The 12,653-nt window shown below is 42.7% G+C and overlaps 1 protein-coding gene across 2 annotated transcripts; it reads left to right on the forward strand.

Annotated features, from left to right (window-relative positions):
* Window positions 1–314: 314 nt before the first annotated feature.
* LOC311498795 (fibroblast growth factor 12-like) lies at window positions 315–11,387 on the forward strand (the record flags this gene model as incomplete). 2 transcript variants are annotated; one of them, XM_084559529.1, is made up of 5 exons in its annotated part: window positions 315–563; window positions 3,702–3,810; window positions 4,934–5,037; window positions 9,968–10,166; window positions 11,182–11,387. In XM_084559529.1, 5 exons carry the CDS (start codon window positions 315–317, stop codon window positions 11,331–11,333), a joined length of 813 nt encoding a protein of 270 aa, XP_084415655.1. In that variant the 3' UTR covers window positions 11,334–11,387. The 2 variants fall into 2 exon arrangements, with proteins under 2 accessions (XP_084415655.1, XP_084415656.1); XM_084559530.1 differs by having other exon boundaries at window positions 315–513; window positions 3,700–3,810.
* Between the last annotated feature and the right edge of the window lie 1,266 nt (window positions 11,388–12,653).

The following is a 12,653-nucleotide window of genomic DNA, read 5'->3' on the forward strand; positions in this document are numbered from 1 at the left end:
TGAGCTGAACTGAAGCTTCAAGATGTGAAAGAATCATCAACAACATGTTAAAGAAAATATCTGGAGTTAGTCTGAGACCTGGACGAAGGTCGTTTCAGGAGTGAGCTGAAACTGAACTCCATCCAACACATGGTTTCACGTTCTGGACTTTTGCTTGGATACTTGGATCTTCTGACGTTCAGTCCAGAGTCCTGGAGCAGTTTCTCATCATGACCTCGGACCTCAGACTCTGACGGACATGTCCCCGGCTCTGGACTGAAAGACGATCGTCCTCCGTCTCGGTTCTCAGATATTAGCTTCCTGCTCTCGGGGAGATGGCGGCGGCCATCGCCAGCTCCCTGATCCGACAGAAGCGTCAGGCGCGCGAGTCCAACAGCGATAAAGTCGCCACCAACAAGAGACGATCCAGTCCCACCAAGGACCCTCGGTCTCTGTGTGAGAGACACATCTTCAGCGTCTTTAGCAAAGTACGCTTCTGCAGCGGAAAGAAAAAACCAGTTCGAAGGAAACCAGGTGGGTTGAGTCCTCAGGTTGAACCGTGTTCCATCGGCTCGTCTTTAGGAGTTAAACTATAAAGATTCATCGTGTTCTGTCGGACGAAGTTTAGTTTTCAGCCACAGTTTCATATTACAGACCCGTAACCTGGACTCTCAGTCAAACTGGTGATCTGGTCATCCAACGCTGCCATAAACTCCCTAACCCTCTCTGGAAGATGTTTCTCCTTGACGCTGTCTCCAGGAAACTTTTCTTTTAAACGTTCAGTGTTTGTTGTTGTTGTTTGGGTGCAGCCTTTGACTGAGTGGACTCCATGGATTCTGTTTAGATGATCAACTACTACCACCTCACCACACATCCACATTACACTAGTGACTGACTAACAGAGGACTACCTTCATGGTTACATCCAGGGTTCTTCTTCTTCTGTTTGACGCTAGCCAACTGCCATTAAAACAGAAGAAGAAGAAGAAGAAGAAGTTTTAACTGCACATGGACGTGGTTCTGGTTTATGTCAGAGCTAAAGATCAGACTTGGTTGAAGTTGATCTCTAATAATATTTCTGGTTTACGGTGAAGTTTGGTTCAGATGTTCATGTTCTCCTGAGAACGAGCTGGTTCTTCTTCTATCTTTGTATTTAATGTTGCTGCAGTTAGTTTTTCCTCAGAACCATTTTAGTCAGTGATGTTAAATATTTCAGCGTATCAGGAGCAGACCTCCCTCAGTCGACGTCGGAGCTGTGGACAGATTTCAGCTCTTGCACATTTCTGAGTGTCTTTTCTGGGCAACGCAACAAACAGCTCTATAAAGCAACCGATCGGAGGAGGAGTCACTTCCTCTGGTCAGGTCTCAATAGAGGCTGACGTGTCCTGAAGGTTGATCAACAAACCTAATCTTTATTTATCTTCAGTCGTGTCACTTCCTGCTCAGGGGTTTCACATTAAAAGCCTCACAGTGGGATCATTCCTCCTGGTTTCTGAGTCGTGATGTTGTAGAAGTACAACGAGTGCTTTGATGCATATTTTAGTTATTTCTCTGAACTTTGTCGTGTTTGTTGTCAGCGTTCATAAACCTGAAGACGCCTGACAGCCTCTATTGAGCTTTATTTTTTAGTTTATATATATACATTGGAATCAGAATGAAAACAAAGCCTGTTCTTCTTCTGTGTTTGTTTCTAACGTGAGAACAGTCCAGAGGTTTCTGCTCTCGTCAGGATGAAATGTGAAGCTCGTGATCAGGTGTTCTTCTCCCTCACAGCTTCCTCATCCACACTTTTAAATATAGAAGAAGATTTTAAAGCGCCACGATTCGTCTCAGACGTTCGGTGTCAGAGGATGAATCAGGACGTCGGATCGGTTCAAGATAAAAACCAGTTTATCAATAACAGGAGCGGAAGTGACGGTTTAACGGGAGACAGTTGTTTGAGATTTACAGGGAAAAAAACGACCAAGTAAGTTTTCACAGATTCTGTTTTCTTCAACGCGTCCGTCTTTATGAGTTTCTGGTTCAACTTCACCTTCTTCAGACCAGAATCTAGAGGAGGAGGATTAGACTCAAGTCTTGTTGATAGAGCGACGACGATGGAAACACTTCCTGCTGACATTTCACATTAAAAGTCTTCCAAGGAGGAATAATCCCACTGTGAGGCTTTTAATGTGAAACCTGTGAGCAGGAAGTGACACGGCTGAAGATAAATAAAGTTGTTTATGGTTTCAGTTTCAGTCTGAAGGTTCCTCAGCTTGTTGTCTTCATCAGGTTCAGAGATTAAATGTCTGAAACGTCAGCTCTGAAAGAAGAGAGAGTAAGAATACGTCCTTCAATGTTTCCAAAGAAAGTTTCTTCTTAACGTCGGGTTTTCAAGCAGCAGCAGCTTTTTAGATCCATGAGGTTTGAAACCTGGAAAACAAACAAAGTGATTTACTGTGACTAGAAACAGAACAGTTCATTCATATTACTGTTGTTTTTCTCCTGAACACGTTGGTCATGCTGGTACCAGAGCTCTCTGAGAGTTTGTGCTCGGTTTTCGTCAGTGTCTGGAGTCGTGTGAAGCGTCGCTGTCGGTCCGTGGACGGCGTTAAGTAGATCAGCAGCCTGCTCCACATTAGCCTCTCTTGTCTTCTGGTCTATTTCTGCCAGGGACCGGTCCTTCTGGCCCACATTGTTCATCTGGAGCATCAGTCAGCCTCCGACACGTCCTCAGACCTTCAGTCCACGCCGCCGCCTCTGGACTCACGCTTGTCTCTGAGGACACCGTTTGATTTTATTTAGACGAAGACAGGAGAGAGATGTTAGATGAGAGGATGAAATGATCAGCTGGTTGTGAGGTTGGAAATTCATCTGGAATTGTTTGGGAAGAAAAGTTTAAAAAAGATTCTTCAAAAAAATGAATCCTGATATGATAAAAAAAAAAAAGGTTCTGAGATATATTTAAAAAGCAAAATGTTCTGAAAACCCAAACTGTTAAATGTAAATGTTATTTAGAGTTTGTGTTTTCCTTCTTCACATTTTAGACTCCACCTCTGTCTGAGACGATCTGTTCTAGAGTTTCAAGACAAAGGAAGAAAAAGATAATTTAAGATATTTATTTATTTCGATAAATAAACGTGTGATGATGTTATATTAGAGGAGGGAAGGTAGCGTAGCAGTTTTTAATTTCTCCTAAGGGGGCCTAAGAAGTATAAAAACTGAGCATCATCTTTGAACAGGAAGTGTTTTTTGAAAAACTATGTCCTCATATGTGGACACAGGGATTATTTCACTGTATCTTACAATAAAGTCACCAATGTGTAATAAAATATAAAACTTCATTTTCATGCCTGATAATGGCAGTGAAAAAGCAGAATTACAAACAATGAAGTCCCAATGTCCTCAAATGAGTAGTTGCTAATTAGCGACGTTGTAGCTTGTCACTAAGTTTTCTTAAAACTAAAAAGTTAAGAAGCATAAATAAACAAGTGTTTCAATCGTAGAATGTCATGAGGTTTTGTACCTCGTCCACTTTTGTCCTGTGATCGTCTGTAGAATGAATCATCATCATGACCCTTTGCTACCACTAGACGGCAGACTAAAGTGTCCACAACAGGTCTAAATAAAGCAGAATGCAGAATAAGCTGCCATAAACCTCAAACTTAATGTCCCCATATGAGGACGCAGGGTCTCGGGAGGCTTGTGTTTTAACCTCATGTTGTTGTTGTTGTTGTTTCAGAGCCACAGCTGAAGGGCATCGTGACGCGTCTCTTCAGTGAGCAGGGATTCTTCCTGCAGATGTTGTCGGATGGAGCCATCGCCGGAAGCAAAGACGAGAACAGCGACAACAGTGAGTTCAGCTTCCTGTGTTCACACCTGGTTTGAGATCTGATCTCAGTTTGTGTGTCTGTAAATCAGCAGCGCCATCATGTGGTCACAGCTGCTGTCTCTAATGGATCTCTACCTACCGCTGGATCAGAACCATCAACAGCTGCTGGTTGACTTGGAGACATGATCCAGATGTTGGAACAAGATGGAAAGTGTCTCCTACTAAATAGAAGCTACCTGCTGAAATACCTGTCTGAACAACATGGTGTTAAAGTGCTCGGCTCTAAACGATTGGTCACCTGAAGGTCACATGACCAGAGTCTGATAATGACCTGATGATGCTGTGTTTGGACAGAAGAATATGTTCTATTTATTTTATTGTCCAACATGTTCAGACGGAGGTCGTTTAAGATGATTTTTATCCAAACAGGAAACTGATCAGGAACCAATCAGAGAATAAATAGTCATCATTCATCTTCATCCTCTTCTTTTTAGTCTTCGTCTTCTCCTTCATCTTGTCCATCCTCATCATCTTCGTCTTCTCCACCTTCATCATCTTTGCGTTGTTTTTCATCTTATTTATTATTTACATTTTCATCATTCTTCTTCCCATTCTTCTTCTTCTCTTTGTCTTCTTTTTCATCTTGTTTGTCTTAGTTTCAGTGTTCTTCATCTTCTTCATCCTCTTCTGTTTAGTCTTCGTCTTAATTTTTCTCCTCCTCCCTGTCTGTCCTCATCATCTCCATCTTCTTCTCAGAACATGGACAGGTTGTCTCTTCCAGAGCTCCTGCTGTAGATCAGTGTTTCTCTGCAGGATTACGACTCTTCCTCTAACAGCTCCTCTGGTTTGAGAAGCAAAGAAAAGAAAAAAGAGGACAAGAGGAGGAGGAGGAGGAGGAGGAGGAGGAGGAGGAGATGTTTTGGCTTCCCCTCTCACTCTCTCTCTCTCTCAGATGATCTGAGCTGAATAAAGGAGGATTAACAGCAGCCATCGCCACAGGCCTCTTCCTCCTCCACCTCCTCATCCTCACCCACGCTGCAGCTCTCTGTCCCCGAGGATTAAATCACCTCTTCCTCCTCCTCTGGTTTCTGCAGACGGTTTTAAACGGTGATAGAAAGTGATTCTGTTCTCTTTGTCTCTGCAGCTCTGTTCAACCTGATCCCGGTGGGTTTGCGGGTCGTGGCCATCCAGGGAGTGAAGGCTGGTCTGTACGTGGCCATGAACGCCGAGGGATTCCTCTACACATCAGTAAGACCGGCCGTTCACAGGATTAACATCAGGAGCATTAAACACATCCAGTTTATAACTTCAGATATAAACACCAGGAACTTTAAACACGTTGTTTCCTCCTGACTCCTTCACAATAAAAGTCCTTCTCTTTCTGTCTTTGAGGAGGAAGACTTTTATTGTGAAGGAGCAGCCTGGGTAGAGTTTATTCTCCATAAATATCTTAAACTCGGTTCATTCTTTAAAGTTATTACCTCAAGGCTCCGTTCCACGCCCAGCTCTGCAACTTGGTGTAGAACGATAAATAAAAAAGTAATTAAATAAATAACTGATTTGGATTTATTTCTAAATCTAAACTCTATTTTATAACCTTTATTATCTTTGACTCTGGATTAAAACACATCTGCACCAATCAGAGATGACGTGTATGACTGCTGTTACTCTTCTGTCCATCGCCACATTAAGCCCCGCCCACACATGATCTGATTGGTCCCTCAGAGTGAGTTCCTAACAGAGAGACTCCAGATCAACTTTCCAGTCATTGCTCTTTTCTCCTCGTTGATCCCACTCTCAGTCGTCATCTTCATCAACTGAAGTTTCTCCAACTTTCACAAAGACCCAGAAAAGTTTCTCCAGATCCATCTGGACCGACGCCTCAGGTCTCCTCAGATATTTACATGAATCTTTGTTGTTCTACTGAAGCTTCAGAAGTTTAGTTGCAGCATCCGTCTCAAAGTCTAAACCTGATGTTATTTGGTTCAGAGTCTGATCACAACCAATCAGAGACGTTTAGATGGAAACTAATTCAAGAGAAGAAGAAGTGTTTCCTCCTCCATCTCCTCCTCCATGTCCTCCTTCATGTCCTTCATGTCCTCCATGTCCTCCTCCATCTCCTCCTCCATGTCCTCCTCCTCCATGTCCTCCTCCATGTCCTCAATGTCTAGAGTCTTAGAAGACGACCAAGATGTCTCCACGTCTCCATCATCTCTGTCCACATTGATTCCATCTTGGTTCATCTTGTTTTTCTACCTCCATGTTTTTCTACCTCCAGTACTTTACAGTATATGTAGTATAGTCAGTCAGTATACACATGAATACATTCACACATACATATCAACATAGATACAAACAAAAGCGCCTACACATTCTTATGTACATAATGTATACATGTATATGTATATATATCGTTACAGTACATAAATACTGATTTATTCCAACCAAAACTATCAGGAGGTTTTATTCTGATTATTAGAGGAGTTTATTTAAACATGTGAGGAGTTCGTAGTCTGCAGAATAACTTCAGATTTTTCTCGTAGAGTTAAGGTGAGATGATGATGACGTCGTCCTCCTCCTCAGTTTGATCTCATTTCAGGATGTTTCTCTAAAAAGTGTCAGATTATCTGAGGGATCATATTTATTCCAGCTGGAGGAAACATCCTGCTCTTTATAAACTGACGGTTACGACACAAAGGAGAGCGAGCGACGGTGGAATCAGCCCTGATCCGTCTGCAGAGCTCTGAAAGCTCCGAGTCCATCCTGCATCCATAATTCATGTCTGCTCCTTCCATGAAACTTTAAAAAGCAATTCTTGAGTCGCTCTGTGTGCAGCATCAGGAATGAGACGGAGCCGTGGTGATAGCAGAGATCATACGTCCTCTAAGTGGACGACGCTCTCCGTCCTCAGGCTGATTCTGTTTCTCCTGTAAGACACGGAGACAAAATAGTTCAACAAAGGGAAAATCACCGTCGTAATAATTCAACAGGGAAACGGATTCACAAGAAGAACTGGAGAACCGCCCATGCTGCCTCATCAACATATTCATAACACAAGAATCTAAAATACCAAACAGCTGACAGGTGAAATGTTTTAATGTGAATATTTGGTTAAACCCAGATTTAACTGTTGAGGCTGTTCATTCACACGTCTGGGAGACTTTACATCCATCTGAAGATGACTGTGTAATTTCTCTTCAAAATCTTTACTGTTAATTTTCATTCTTAGTTGATTTAAAGATTAATAATAACAAAGAAAGTCACGTCATACGCAGACGATGTCTCGTTTTATGTCCTTAACGTTCAGTCCCGTCACTCAGTTACATTTTAGGATAAAATGACGCCGTTAATGGACTTCACTTCTCTTTTATTATACTTTAAAGATCACAGACTCAATAAACCAATACTGACGTCTAGACAAACAAAAACTAGTATGAATGTGTAAAACTGTAAAATCCACTGATCAAGTAAATCCCCAGTGACTGTGGCTCATGCTGTCAGGCTGCAGGAAATTACAGAAGAAGCTCAAACATGAATGTCAACAGTGAGTCCTAATAAGATGGAAAAAATGAAATAATAAAAAAACGGTCGACCAGAGCAGCACAAGAGACGAGCGTCTCAACGAAGAAGATCCAAACCAACAAGAGTCAGTGTCAGGACAGAGTCTGGTTGTTGGTCAGAGAACAACTCAACAGAGACTCTAGAGCAGATGCTAATGGTGATGCTAATGGGGATGCTAATGGGGATGCTAATGGTGATGCTAATGGTTAGCATGTCAGCGCTGCTCTCCATCAGTGTCATGTAGTTAAGGCACAGGGCTCAGATTCTATCAGTGAAGTCACCATGTGGTTCATAGTTGATGTAGAATCAGACTCTAAAAGACAGAAGATAATAAATATCAACCTCTAAAACTGAACCAGGTAGATTTCTAGTAACGTTCTGCTCTCAGTGCTAAGTGTTGGCATCCGTTAGCAGATCAATAATTAAACCAGATTCAACTACATGGATGCTGTAGGACAAAGGAAACAGGAAATACCATATTTCCTAAAAGAACTTTGTGATCAGTATAAAGTAAAAGTTTAAGTTTAAAGATGGAAGTGCTGGTGATTATTTGTTAATTGTTTGATTATTTGTTAAATATATTTAAGAGGGGCTTAAATATATGAGTTTACTAGTAAATGCTTGTAGTTCATATTCTTCTAAAACAAATGCAGTTAAATAAATCCATTGAAATGATGATATCCAGACAGGTTCAGACATGAGAAGGTTAATGAATAATAATAATAATAGTAATAATAATAATAATAATACTGTATTAACATGTGGGTATTGGACTAAAACGTTGTAATTCTTTGCTCTGATGTAAAACCATCACAGCAGGTTTTTCCTCCTTCACATTAAAGCTCTTCTCTCTGTTCAGACGCTGCCTGCTGGGACGGAAAAATAAAAAACTATCTTCATCTTTAATTCCCTCAGTTTCCTGTACGTCATCTTCATCCTCCACCTAAAGCTCTTCCTCCTCCTCCTCCTCCTCTCGTTTTATTTGAGAGTAAACTCTTAAATGTCACGATTCGTTGCTGCCTCAGTGTTTCTAAACTGAAGGACTTTTCAAAATAAAATCAAGGTGACGACACCTCGCTGGCCGTCCTACACCAGTTTGTGTTGTTCCGCTCTGATTGGCTCGCCTTGACCACCTGTTATATCCTGAGGGCATAGACATAATGAAGCCACACCTGTTGTATCTGGAGGGAAGAAGACGAGATGAACCTGAGTCACCTGAGACCCAGCAGAGTCGGATTCATTTCAAACTAACACGACTGACGCAGAAAACAGGGAAGTAAATGTTACGCAAGCAGCACACATTATTATTTTAACTTTAAGATATTTATAAGATTTTAACCGGTAGCATCTAAGTAGGTCATACATTAGGGTGTCTCTCTTCTGTCTCAATATTTCATCAAATCCAAAAACAGCTAACATCAAATGTAACTGATATAGTTTTATTATCTTCTGTCCTTTAGAGTCTATCCACATGATTCTACATCAACTATGAACCACATGGTGACTTGACATGATAACCCCCCTACTCCTTAGCCTTAACTACATACATGGTCCTTTCCTCCACCTAGTGGTCTAATACAGTCATCTAGTAGTGAAAGTTAGCTTAGCATTGATATGTAGCATGCCTTGGTGACTGGTTTCCCTGGGGAGTTAAATGTGTGAACAACATGGAGGAAATCTCCATCTTCTTCTGGATTGTATAATGATCACAATGGTAGAATGTGATGATGTCCAGGATAAATAAAATGTCCAAAGGTTGAATTGTGTGTACGTTGCCTCCTGTAGTGGAATCAGTAGGATTTTGTAGCCAGATTCACTTTCAAGAGGTAAAAACACAACGTGGAACACTTTGTGTTCTTTGGTTCTCCACATGTCCAAATGGAGAGTGGGCCTGGTTCTATTGTTACTAGAACCTTTGTGGTATTTCTCTAAACTCTTGGTCCAGTTCTAGTCAAGGGGTTGCTGAATGAGTTCAGAATGGTATCATTGCTATCAGGGTGTTTTCTACGATCTGATCTAGAAGACGTTTTAGTTTATCACTAATTAATCAGACACAATGTTACTGACACTGAAGTCTGACCTCTCCATAGAGACCAGGGTCATAGAGACCAGGGTCCATGGAGACCAGGGTCCATGGAGACCAGGGTCCATGGAGACCAGGGTCCGTGGAGACCAGGGTCCATAAAGACCAGGATCATAGAGACCAGGGTCCATAGAGACCAGGGTCATAGAGACCAGGGTCCATAAAGACCAGGATCATAGAGACCAGGGTCAAAGAGGCCAGGGTCATAGAGACCAGGGTCATAGAGACCAGGGTCCATAAAGACCAGGATCATAGAGACCAGGGTCAAAGAGGCCAGGGTCATAGAGACCAGGGTCCATAGAGACCAGGGTCCATAGAGACCAGAGTTCATAGAGACCAGGGTCCATAGAGACCAGGGTCCATAGAGACCAGGGTCCGGAACATGGTCCTTCTGTAGTTAGTCCTGGTTTATTTTTGGGTCTGAGACTCACCTCTCAGCAGCCTGGGGCTCAAGAAATCACCACAAACCACTCGTCATGTTTTGTTCATTTAGATCAGTTCATTAATACCATCGTCCGGTCTGTGTGTTGACAGGATGTGTTCACATCAGAGTGTAAGTTCAAGGAGTCGGTGTTCGAGAACTACTACGTCATCTACTCGTCCACGCTGTACCGGCAGCACGAGTCGGGCCGGGCCTGGTTCCTGGGCCTCAACAAGGACGGAGTCGTCATGAAGGGGAACCGTGTGAAGAAGACCAAACCCTGCTCACACTTCGTCCCCAGACCCATCGAAGGTGAGACAGACACACCTGTGGACTCCAGATGTTTCAGGAGAAGTTTTTTTAACAGGTCACCCTACCTGGACCAGGTAGGGGGAGGTCATTAACCCCTGGAGTTCCTCAGGGAACTGTCCCAGAGCCTCTTTAATTCTACTAAAGGATCAGTTCCACGTTTATATTGATCAGCAGTTTTGTCTTTTGCATCAGATTCAGGAATGAGTTAGCTTAGCACAAAAGAAACATGGAAAATGTTGGCAAAGATCCGACAACTCCATTTCAGATCATGTTTATTGGACGAGAGCAGAAATTTTATACCAACAAAGTCTAATTTCTCTGTTTATTTTTAGTATCGACTGATGCTAGCTGTTAGCTAACGCCTTCCAAGAAGTAAACCAGAAAGTCATAGAGAGTTGGAAGAGCTCAGAGGGGAAGTTATTAAATGGGTGGAGTTCCTCAGGGAAGCGTCCTGGAGCCTCTTAAATCTGCTTTATGATAAACATTTTGATAAATCGTTTTGTTTTCTTGTGTCTCCAGAATTAGACCAGAATATTAACAATGTTACCTGTGGCATCAAGTCCAGGATGACGTTAGCTTAGCTTAGCACCAAGACTGACAAAGTCTGTAGGCAAAGTATTAGCTGCTAGCTAACAAGATCCAAGAAGTAACTCAGAGAGTTTTAAAGGTGAGACAGTGAGTCCCGGTCGTCCTGCAGGAACTTCCTCTGAGGACAAGGTGAAGCTCTAATATCACAGATGGAGGTTTAACAGGAAACATGAAGCTCCGTCTCTGCTTTCAGCCGCTCGGTCTCCTCCCCCCATCCTCCCCCAATCCTCCCCCCGTCTTCATTTAAAAATAAATGTCAACCATCAGCGTCCCCTTCCTCCTGTCCCCATCTTCTCTCCTTCAACTTCTCCACAAATATCCTCCTTTTGATTAAAAACATAGCTCTGTAAACTATTTAGATTAATGAGTTTGTTTCCTGTCTCCCCCCATCCTCCCCCGTCCTCCTCCGTCCTCCTCCCCCCTGCAGTCTGCATGTATAAGGAGCCGTCGCTCCATGAGCTCGAGGAGAAGCTGCTGAAGTCGTCGAGGAGTCCGACGCTGAACAGCGGCGTGAGGGCGAGCAGCCGAGAGCGACAGCGGCAGCAGCAGGAAGAGTCCACAGAACAGGACGGGTCGTAGCCTGCAGCGCCCCCCGCTGGAGGACCAGGAGAACTCCCATTTTAACACTCTGTTCAACAACTGCAACCAACCAACGACGACGACGACACCCGCCACGACGACGGCGACGAAAACAACGAAAAAAAAAGAAGCTACAAAAAAATAATCTATATATCGGGGAAAATAATTTTCTTGCTCGTGATGAAATATTTTGAATCAAACGGGGGAGGGGGGCTTGTTTGGAAATGAAAAATATCTGGACGCTGATGATGATGATTTACATTTTATGCAAAAAGCCCTGCTGAAATGGCGCCGGGAGGCTAGCACACCTACTCTTCATCGTCATCATCATCATCCTCCTCCTTCGTCACCACGAAGACGAAATGTTTTTTCTGAGTCGAGCGAGCGCTGAGAACTCCGAAGCTTTAAGCCATGTAGAAACTTCACTTCCTCTCATTTTCTTGATGAATGCAAAAACTCGCACTTTCAACACGCCGCGCTTCTTCTTCTTCTTCTTCTTTGTGTTGTTCTGTCCAAGCAGAAAGAAGAATTCTCAGTTTCTTCGTCTCGTTTGGTTTCTGTTCTTGTGTCACCGTCTCAGATCAGCCGTCTGCTTTCTGATGGCTTAGCTCCACGTTCCTGCAGGTTTCAAACCATCGGCTGTTTCCTTCCTTTCTATGAAAACCAGCTGCAGAGTTTACCCATCCACCCTAACCCTGACCCTAACCCTCGACTCGTTCATGTTGGCTTTAAGATTTAGTAAAATACTTGTTTAATCCCTGAGTAGCGTCTCCAGGCTGAACTCTGAGAAGCAGAAACCAGGATCTCAGAAAACATTTCCCAAAAAAATTCTTCATCTGAACAAGTAGCTGCTGGGCTGCAGTTCCTCTAGCGTCCTCTAGAGACGACAGGAGACACAAGACTGTCTTTATATTATAATTAGTGCTGTCAATCAATTAAAATATTTATTCAGGATCAATCCTGTGATTTACAAAGTCAATGTAGGATAACGGAAACAAATCTCACCTTTTAAAATCTGATTTAAATGTTTCTGGAGACAGAGAATCAGTTTGAATCATTTTAAACTAATTCATCTCCACGTCTCTCAGATGACCTTCTGTCCATCACCACATTAAGCCCCGCCCCCACGCTGTTTCCTCCACTCAGTGGATTTTAGAACATCATGAAATGAAGACGTCAGCTTCACTTCCTCAGATTTACTTGAGCAGATCTTTGGTAGCAGTTGATGAAAAATAGAAATGATTTAGGTTTGTTCAGGTGATGATTCAGGTTCCTTGAATGCACCAGAGTAAACTTCAATTAAAGACCAGAGTGATTTTT

This window comes from Chelon labrosus, assembly GCF_963514085.1.
Source record: "Chelon labrosus genome assembly, chromosome: 13".
NCBI lineage: Eukaryota > Metazoa > Chordata > Actinopteri > Mugiliformes > Mugilidae > Chelon > Chelon labrosus.